The sequence below is a fragment of the Giraffa tippelskirchi genome, chromosome 1, assembly GCF_054371585.1.
Source record: "Giraffa tippelskirchi isolate mGirTip1 chromosome 1, T2T-mGirTip1v1.2.pri, whole genome shotgun sequence".
In the NCBI taxonomy this organism is placed as follows: Eukaryota; Metazoa; Chordata; class Mammalia; order Artiodactyla; family Giraffidae; genus Giraffa; species Giraffa tippelskirchi.
This window is the reverse complement of record NC_137275.1, coordinates 53861922-53872799: the sequence shown is the minus strand read 5'-3', so window position 1 is coordinate 53872799 and position 10878 is coordinate 53861922. Positions and strand designations below refer to the sequence as shown.

The 10878-nt window shown below is 34.9% G+C and overlaps 1 protein-coding gene across 1 annotated transcript in view; it reads left to right on the top strand.

The window, feature by feature from the left end:
• Nucleotides 1-776: 776 nt before the first annotated feature.
• The window catches only part of KLB (klotho beta), a 34007-nt gene continuing 23905 nt past the window's right edge, over nt 777-10878 (top strand). Inside the window, 1 exon segment of the mRNA XM_081592451.1 lies at nt 777-1601. Within this exon segment, the coding sequence (XP_081448577.1) occupies nt 777-1601 (825 nt within the window).

The window sequence follows — 10878 nt, the reverse complement described above, 5'->3', positions numbered from 1 at the left end:
TCTTTAAATTTTTCTTTATGTTTTCATATCTGAAGGTAGTACATAGCATCACTATTTTTCAGTTTTGTTTTTTTTTTTGGTAATTATTGTGTATTTATTCTTTAAGTGAATTTCCACAATAATTTTGTTGAACTAAAATTTGAGATCAGAAGACTTTGGTTAAAAGTACATTAAATGTATAAATTAAGTTGGAAATTATTCAGTGTTTCCACCCAGAAAGTGCTGTATATTTCTTCCTTCATTTTTTAATTTATAAATACATTTTAAAAATTTTCTTAAAATAAACAGTAGTTAATAAGATTACTCTTAAATGTGTTATAATTTTCATGGAAGTATAATATCTTATGTTTTCTAATTCTAGGAATGCTATTTATTTGTCCATAAAATTGTTTTTTTCTGAAATGTGAAACATAAAATTACCACTCAAAGCCTACAAAAATAGAAAAGGTATACACTTTACTCAATAATGTCCAAAACATCCAGAAAAGATTTGCAACACTATGAAAGGCGACAAAGAAACTATGGCATTTTCTTCCTTGTTTATATATAAGTTACACATTTGAACTATTTGTCACTGATGCATTTCCATATAATTTTTCCAGTAATAAGAGAGAAGGCAACATGCTGGTGAGTGCAATAGAGCCACCTCCCTCAAATTACGTTGCTCTCCCTGACCCATCCTAAGTCTCACAGTTCAAGCTAATCATTGACAGAGCTTTACAATCACAAGCTTTTTTACTGAAGCGTTGATAAGACAGTCGAGCAGTTAGTGGCAAATGAAGCCAGGCTGTGCGGCATGATCTCCAGGGAATGAATGGATTTTCTTCAGCACCGATGAAAGAAACATACGCTATAGGAAAACAATGTCCAGCGGGGGACTGCAAAGATCTGTCATCCTGTCAGCGTTTATTCTCCTACGAGCTGTTACTGGATTCTCTGGAGACGGAAGAACTATATGGTCTAAAAATCCTAATTTCAGTCTGGTAAATGAAAGTCAGCTGTTTCTCTATGACACTTTTCCTAAAAACTTTTTCTGGGGCGTTGGGACTGGAGCATTTCAAGTGGAAGGAAATTGGAAGGCAGATGGAAAAGGACCTTCTATATGGGATCACTTCATCCATACACATCTTAAAAATGTCAACAGCATGAATAGTTCCAGTGACAGTTACATTTTTCTGGAAAAGGACTTATCAGCCCTGGATTTTATAGGCGTTTCTTTCTATCAGTTTTCAATTTCCTGGCCAAGGCTTTTCCCGGGTGGAATAGTATCAGCTGTCAACGCAAAAGGTCTCCAGTATTATGATACTCTTCTCAATGCTCTGGTACTTAGAAACATTGAACCTATAGTTACTTTATACCATTGGGATTTGCCTTTGGTGCTCCAGGAAAAATATGGGGGCTGGAAAAATGAAACCATAATAGATTTCTTCAATGACTATGCGACATACTGTTTCCAGAGGTTTGGGGACCGTGTCAAATATTGGATTACAATTCACAACCCATATCTAGTCGCTTGGCATGGGTATGGGACTGGTATCCATGCTCCTGGAGAGAAGGGAAATTTAGCAGCTGTCTACACCGTGGGACACAACCTGATCAAGGTACTGTACAGCTGACTTCATAGTGTACTTTCAGAATATAAAGAGCAGGAGTTTAAAAGAAACTCTATAAAAATGTATGTTTCATTTAAATAACTTTTTGTTGAAATCAGCTCAACTAATTTTAGTCTAATTCACAAGTTCTATCCTCAGATTTCATACTTAAGGTGGTACATGTTTTATTTACCTAAGCTACTACTACTGTATCAACCCAATTATTTTCCTTAAATATTACACTTTTTAAATTAACTATTTTAAAATCTACAACTATACATCAGAAAGTGAGAATATGAGTTTACTTTCATTCTGTGGAAAATCAATCCTTCATAAATTTAATTGTTGAAACCCTTTTTCTGATCATATGCAACCAATTCAGAACTTAATGTTAAGGCATGACTATTTCAAACATGTATTTGTTGTTGATATTGCTATTCTTAGTGATATTTAGCAATAATGAGGTAGATAAATGTTAGCTAACTGATGATACATATTAAATGCAGGAATTGAGATAAATGTATTTCACAGTTGATTTTGCATTACATGGCAGAAAAGATGAGACTATTTGTTCTAGGAGTTAAAATTAAACTAGTAATATAACAACTGGGAAGAAAATGCTCTACTAAGTGTTTTAAAGGAGTATATTTCAAAACCTAGAGTTTATGTTGGGAAATGCTAAAATGATTAAAAGAATGGTGAAATGTAAGCAAAATAATAGCTAATATTTATTAAGAGCTTTTTATTTACCACAAATGACATTAAGCATATTACGTGTATTATCATATTTAATCCTCATAATAACCTTATGAACAAGGTCCTTTACTATCCCCATTTTAAAGACGAGAAAACTGAAGCTTAGTAAGATTAAATAAGTTGCCCAAGGTTATAGAGTAAAATGAGCTGTTGTGACCATGGAATTTATAAATTACAACATTGTGAAACACAGAATATCTATATTAAGAATATTTTTAAAAGAGCAATCTTTCAGGAATTTTCAAGAGATTTTGTCTTACATTGAGGCTAATATCTAGAATCAGGCTTCACTTTTTAATATAAATAGTTTACTTGGAAAAAATAAATTACTCTGGACACCTGCTACATTTTGAAAATGTAAAAAGCTTTACTAGTAGGGTTTCATAATGTGCTAGGAGACGTAATTTGATGTTTTAATAATCAAATGTTAAATATATAGAAACAGAAAAATGTATAGGAACATAAAATTACTCCATGTCTAAATTTGCACATACAAAAATACCTGTTAACCCTTCTTTCCTTTTTGAACTTTTTGGATTATTAGACATGTGCATTGCATTATGTTTCAGTCACACCTGCCCTTGCAGTTCAGTTAACAGATTGCATTACAATCTCAAGGTCATTTACGTATCTTTGACTGGACTTGTATACAGAACAAATATTAATGTATGTGTATACTGTGATTTGGCAAATAGACCTCAAAGGGAAGAAAGCTTACAGCTATTAACTATGAAGATTATGCATATATATTTTAGAAAAATATTCCTTTTATTTAGTTCTTTAACTTATTAAAATAATACATGCTCATGTAAATTGAGATATAAAGTGAAAAAGTTAAATTTATCCCTCCCTCTGCACCTGATAATCCCAAACTCAAGGAAACTACTATTAGTAGTATCTCATAGAGTCTTTATAAAGCTTTCTATGCAAATATACACATGTGCATATATGCTTATTTAACCTTTTTATAAAGAAAAATATTCTAAGTTGTTAAAAAGTTTTTGGTCACCTGGAAAAATGTTAACAATTAGAATTATCATGAAGAATATGTTTCAGTGGCTAATTTAAAGCCCTAAAAACTATCTGATAAAAACACACAGAAAAAAAGTTGTAACTAACAAATAGATACTGTTTCCAAACTTATTCTATCAAAGCTATATTTTCAGATACTTTTCATTTTCCTCTAATTTGAGATAAACTCTGTCTTTAACATAAAATTAGATAGTAAGATAAATTTTATTGTTTAAAAGGATTGCATTTTAATTATCTTCCAAATAATTACTTTCATCCCTTTAAGTTTCTAAATCACTGACCTACATAAGTAGAATGAGGGGTCCCTTGTAATCAGTCAGAAAGTGAAATCTACTGCATAACCCAGTGACTTATAGCACCAGAGAGAAATCTTGCAATAGTTTGGCAGCCCGGGGTGAACTAGATTTTCTCCTTTACCCCCTCTCTCGCCTTCCTTTAACATAGAAAAGATTCATTTGATATTTTATGTTGCAACTAAGTATTTCTCCCTTATTATGCCAACTTGTGACCCAGAAGAAGCATTTCTTTAGGCTTAGTTTTTTGTCCAAGAACGTTTACTGAGTTAAAAAAAATACCTAATATAAAACTAAATTCATAGGTCTTTTATAGACCACTTTATTCCCCAATCCTCAGATACTGAAAAGATTTCACAGTGGCGCTTTGTAGGCTTTCTAGTTCCAGGACGATGCTGAAAATACCATCTCAGTCTTAAATGTTCTGGTTTGCAGGAAACCTGAATGGTCTAGCCAATCCTGAGACTGACCTGGAATCTAGATTTCACTTTATTGCATATCTGGGGATTACCTTAGAGCAAGCTAAGTCACAGGTAAAAATCTGCCACAGTGATACCTACTAATAGATGCTCCACTCTGAGTTTTTAACATTTGGACAGAAAGAGGGTGCATTCTTTGGCCTTGACCATCTCTAAGCACTGTAATCATAGCTTTGAATATTTTCTATGATTTTTACAACAATCTTCCCAGGTACCTATTATCATCTCTCTTTACAGAGTGACATTTCTACCAAGCATCATGTCACTCCTTTGCATAAAATCCATTAGTGGCTTTCCAAAGTTTTAGGAATGAAGTCCCATTTTTCACAAGATCTTCAAGACACAACCCCAGCCTCTATTTCCTCCCTCCTGGCCACACTCCTGTCCCCATCAGTAACACTAACCCCTAGTACTCTACACTCCATAATAACGCACTACTAGGAGTGCTTTGTGAAAGGGAAACTCACTCAGTCGTGTCCGACTCTTTGTGACCCCATGAACTGTGGCTCACCAGGGTCCTTTGTCTATGAGATTCTCCAGGCAAGAACACCAGAGTGGGTAGACGTTCTCTTCTCCAGGTGATCCTCCGGACCCAGGGATCGAACCCAGGTCTCTCGAATCACTGGCAGATCCTTTACTGTCTGAGCCACTCCGGAAGCCCAGGAGGGCCTTAATTTTATTCCTCTCCACGCAGCCTCCGTGCGTGCGTGCTAAGTCTACTAGTGCTCTATCCAGCTGGAACGCCCTTCTTACTCTCTGCTTTATCCATCTAATGTCCTTCAAGACTCAATTTCGACAGTCTCCACTTCTAAGTTCTCAACTCATCAGAGTTAGTGCCCCTCCTGAGGGCTCCCATAGTAAGACATGTTTGCTTCTACCATAGCACTCCTTTCATGTGGTATTTTTCCATTTCCCTTGACTAGCCTGAGAGTTCTTTGCAAGGAGAGACTGTGTTTGATGTGTTTTATGTTTCCAGCACCTAACACAGAATAGGTACATGCTAGGTATTAATATTGTGGAATGAATGGTTTCGGATTTCTGTTTATAGCTTGTAATCAAAGAACCAACCACAAGTTCGAAATTCGTATTTCATTGCATTCTAGCTAATTCTTGAAATATTGCTTATATTTATTCAGTGGTGTGTTTTATAAATTAGGATTCTTGGTTGCAAGAGACAGAAACCTAACTCAAGTTGACTTAAGCAAAAATGAGCAATTTCCTGTAACCAAATCACAAGGATGAATGGACCCAGTAACTAGGACACCCTCAGAAGCCCTTTATCTTAGTCTCTCTTGTTCATTTCTTCTTGTGGGTTTGCCCCATACTCTCCTTTGAAGAGGAAAGAGTTCTCTGTCCCAAAATCAGGTTTTAAAATCCTAGAGACAGATTCTAGCCTGTTTGGCCTATGCACGCATGCCTCAGAGCAGCAAAGCGCCAAGTTTTCATGTTAATAAAGGCAGTAATGGTATCTGTTTTTATTCTATCTGTAAATCAATAAATATGCAAAATAATTTAAATATATGAATTTTATTCACCTCCCCCACCTTAAAATGAAATATTTGAGAGCCTTTGAGTAAACACACAGGGAGGTGGGGGATATGAGGTTGCTCATAAGATGGTAACTCCTTCAGTTTTTTACACCACTAAATATTGCCAGCTTCTATGATAGTTCTGATCATTTCATGGCTTTAAGTTATTATCTGTCATAGATGTGTACCTTTTACATAGTACCAGGATTTCTTAACCTGGGTGCTGTTGACATATTGGGCCAAATAATTCTTTCTCCTCTTGAGCTGTCCTGTGCTTTGTAGGATGTTTAGCAGCATTCCTGGCCTCTATCCCCTAGATGACAGTGGCACGCTTGTCCCCAGGGTTACAACCAAATTTGTCTCTAGACATTGCCAAATGTCTCCTGGAGTTGAGAGAGGATGTAAAATTTCTCCCCCTTCCCTTGAAACAACTGACTTAAAGCTATAAATTGTCAACTGTTTAAAGATATGAGGCATAAAGAACAGCAACTTTGAAATACAATCAGTATGCTACTAAGTCACTTCAGTCTGAGGGACATACAATCGTCTCAGTTTTACAAAATCACCTCAAGGAGATTTTCACCAGACTTGTTAAGTCCCATATACAGACCCTAATTTATAGCATATCAGGATGTTTTTGGAGAACAAATAACACTTTAAAAAATATTAAATGAGAAAATAACATTGATGATTGTATCTACTTTGGCTTTTCACAAGTTGGGAATAAAGACGGTTCCTACTAGTTTTGTGTTATTTGTAAAATACTTGAAAGAGTTGCCCCAACCCATTTCTCTTATACAGTTATTTATGAACAAAACAATAAACTTACTTTTTGCATACTTGTTCTTTTTTAAGAGTAAAATTCAAGAATTCAGACAAAATGTTATAGAAGCAATATTATAAATATATTAATATTTATCCATTTTTGATGCCATAACTTTGTGTTTCACAAAGCATTACTTCACGGTGGCTTTTTGCTGGCTCGTTTGTACACCCAAGTACCACATGCATTATTAATTATTTTTTCTTTAAAAATGTTTATTTTGAGGGGAGTCTCCTGGGGGTCTAATGGTTAGGATTTGGTGTTTTCACTGCCATGGCCCAGGGGTCAATCCCTGGTTGGGTAACTCAAATCCCATAAGATGACTGGCCAGAAAAAAGAAAGTGAAAAAAAAGTTTATTTTGAAAGGAAATCTTATATCTTATTATATGTAAAAGACCGGTGTTTTCTAATATCCTTAAAATAAATATGTGACATTTAAAATTTTAAAATGTTCACCTTTTTATGCCCAATATCATATTCCATACAAAAAATATAGATCTACCAGCCTTGGAAAACCATAATGAATATGTAAATTTTATTCTGCATTTGAGTATATATTCAGTGGGATTCCCTTGTGGCTCAGAGGGTGAAGAGTCTGCCTGCAATGCAGGAGACCTGAGTTTGATCCATGGATCAGAAAGATCCCCTGGAGAAGAAAATGGCAACCCACTCCAGTATTCATGCCTGGAAAATCCCATAGACAGAGGAGCCTGGCAGGCTACAGTCCACAGGGTCGCAAAGAATCAGTCATGAGTGAATGACTTCACTTTCATTTTTCACTTTTTTCAGTCCTAATACCAAACACAGTGTGTCATTTAAAAATGTGTCATAAAATACATTTTCTTATGTAGTTAAAATAATTTTAGTAACGTAAAACTATTCATTAAATGGGAAAATACCAATATTTATCTTTATGTATGAGTATTTTAAATATTCATATTTTATTTTCTGAATATTTTAAATTTATTTGAAATAAACTTTTAAGTACAATCTTTCATGAAATAGAATTATATAAAAGAAAATATAGGTCAACACTTGTTTGTATACCACACACAAATGATGAAATGATATCTTTAAATTCCTCAGGGGCTCAAGAGATTGCTTAATACTGTGAAAGAGGCTTTCAGGACAAGATATGTTGGGAAACTCTACTCGAGGTCAAAGCCTCACCAGATTGTTCCTGAGCCTGGAATACGACTTGATTTATGCCCTATTTTTCCATCTCTTTGAGGAACTCTGTCTCGGCATTTATTGGCGTCATTCCCTCAGAGAAGGTCACACAAGGCTGCATATGTTTTAGATATTCAATAAATAATTCAATTGATTATCTTCTATTTAAGGAAAATCTGCTTTGCCCCAGAAAGGATTTAAAATTCTAACTGAATAAAAGTGGCTTCAGACGGGCGCGCACGCGCACAAACACACACACCCCCCAAATCAGATACTGGCATAAACATATTGTCTTTTCAGAACATGCAAATTCATTGTGTATACCTGCTTCTATTAAAAAGTTAACATTGAAAGCCCATCTCAAAACAAGGTGCAGAATGTTGACAGCTCTTAAAGCTGAATGATTGTTTTCAGGGGTCATTATACCGTCCTTTCTACCTTTATGTGTTATGACAATTTTCACAATTAAAAGCAAAAAATACATAAAGTAAGAAAGTAAAGAGATTATTTTGTATTTTGAAAAGAAAACAGTCATCTTTATATAATATGCTTCTTAAGAGTTCCGTCAAAATTCCTAACTGAAATTGAGTGCTAACACTGCAGAAACAGCTGTGAAAAAGTCACCATTCACATGATTTATAGATAAGCCTTCTTTGGCAACAGACAGCTGCAACTGTTTTCTTGAATAAGAAGGCTGCACTGTTTCATAGGCACATTTAAATTGATTAAGTGTCATTTTTAAACCTCTTCAGCCCAACCTCCCACCAATATTTTGAAAAATAAGCATATTATTTCAAATGGGATATTTCAGTTCTCTGATTTTAATCTGCATCTCTTCCAAGGTGCTTACTTATTACTTTAACTCATTTATTATATTAATAGTTACATGAGTGTATGTTTGAAAGCATTTGTGTATGAACATCCAATGACTACATATATGTCAGATTCATATGTAAGGTGAAATCAGTACCTCAAGCATTGCACATAGCAGGTTCTCAGTGTTCACTGAAGAATAAATGAATGATCCATGAGTTTGTCTCATGTGAAACAAATCTCTATTACTAGGCAATGACATTTTTTCTCAAGAATAGTACAGGAAAATGGCATTAGTGGTTACTCTATATGATGCTGGTGTGACTCCAGAAAGACATAGCACATGGTTATAATTTTAATAACCACTGAAGTATGTGACTAGCAGGCTCACTCATTTTGTGCACTGAAATTAGTCCAGTATTCTTTAAACATTTTAGAGAGTTGTTCAAATAGGGCCTGCTTAACTGTCCACCAGCTATGGACTCACAGTTATAGAGAATCAGACTCATTAGAACTTTTATAACATTCGCTTATTTTAAGATCATACAAATTCACACTTGGTCATAATACAGGACCAATTTTTTGGCCTTGGCTCAAACTAGTCTCCAATATAGAGATAATCCAATATAGAGATATTATTTCAAAATGGAGTTTCTAGCAGGAGCACTTTTTAGCTTGCCTTGGTTGCAGAGAAGCAAAACCTTCAAGGATCATCTGAAATGTTTTTTTCCATGAAAAAAAAAGAGGAACTTTTAAAAGCTTCCTTGTTAAAGTTGGGTTGCAAGACAATGATATATCAAAATTAACTGTTGTTAAATCTGCTAGCTAAAAAACTTGCCCAAGCTTTTCTGTCCATGAGAATATTAAAAAAAAACTAACTTGCTACCTTCCACCACTTCCCTTCTAACACCAAAAACAACAAAACAAAGGAAAAATAACACAGAAATGGGGTAAAGGACAGAAACTGGTTTTAATTCTTAAAGTGGGCACTTGAGACAATTATTACAGATAACTTTTTTATGTTCTATTATACTATTTTTAATAGCTATCATGGTAAGACTATTTTACTGTACACCTGTTATTGTGTCAGAAACTGTACTAGGTTGCCATTTCCTTCTCCAATTTTCATATGTTATCTCATTTAATTTTTACATCAACCCTGCCAGGTAGGCATTCTTATAGGCATTTTATAGTTGATGAAACTGAAGCCCACAGAAATTTGTATTTTGTATAATTGTGAGACAACACAACTGTACAAGTGTGTTTTTTTAAACTCACAATAAGTGTCAGATCCAAAATTTGAATTTCATTGGTCTGAATACAAGTTAGCAAGTTAGCTGACATGAATCAGCTACCTAGCCTCAGCAAAAAAGAATGATTTACAGCCTACAACCCCATGGCAGCCACTTGTGTTGATACAGACTCGATAGATATTTGACTTCGCTTTGCCTATTTAAAGACCAAAACAATCTAGCTATGTGTTTTATTTGTCCACAAAATCTATGAACAGTTTATCCCTCACTCATGCATTAATCATGAGGTTTATTATTCATCCCATGATTTTAATTTTTATTTGTCAGAACTTTAATGTCCCATTAAACTGCTATTTACTCATATATGTGTGCCTTTGGCAATACTATCTGAAGTTTTAAAATGTTAACATAATTATTAATTTAATTAGCTAATGCATGGTATATATATAACATTATATGTACATAAATATGTATGTGTGTGTGTATATATATATATATATATATATTTTTTTTTTTTGCCTCACTGAGCAGCTTGCAGGATTTCAGTTTCCCAACAGGGATTGAACCCAGGCCATGGTAGTGGAAACCCAGAATCCTAACCACTAGGCCACCAGGGAACGCCATAGTACCTATGTTACAATCCCAACTCATCTTTCAGTCAGTTCAGTTCAGTCGCTCAATCGTGTCCAACTTTTTGCGACCCCATGAATCTCAGCACGCCAAGCCTCCCTGTCCATCACCAACTCCCAGAGTTTACCCAAACCCATGTCCATCGAGTTGGTGGTGCTATCCAGCCATCTCATCCTCTGTCATCCCCTTCTCCTCCTGCCCCCAATCCTTCCCAGCATCAGGGTCTTTTCCAGTGAGTCAACTCTTCGCATGAGGTGGCCAAAATATTGGAGTTTCCAATATTTTCCAGTTCAAAATATTGTTGAATGTTATCTTTTAACTGATAACATTCAACATCAGTCCTTCCAATGAACACCCAGGACTGATCTCCTTTAGGACCTAAGACGCGTCTAACAAGATGTAAGAAATAGTGATCAAGCAAGTTAAAACTAGTATTCTTACCAATGTTTCTAATCAAATTTGAATACAAGGTTGAAACAGCTTTTGGATAAGAATTGCCAAAGAGTTT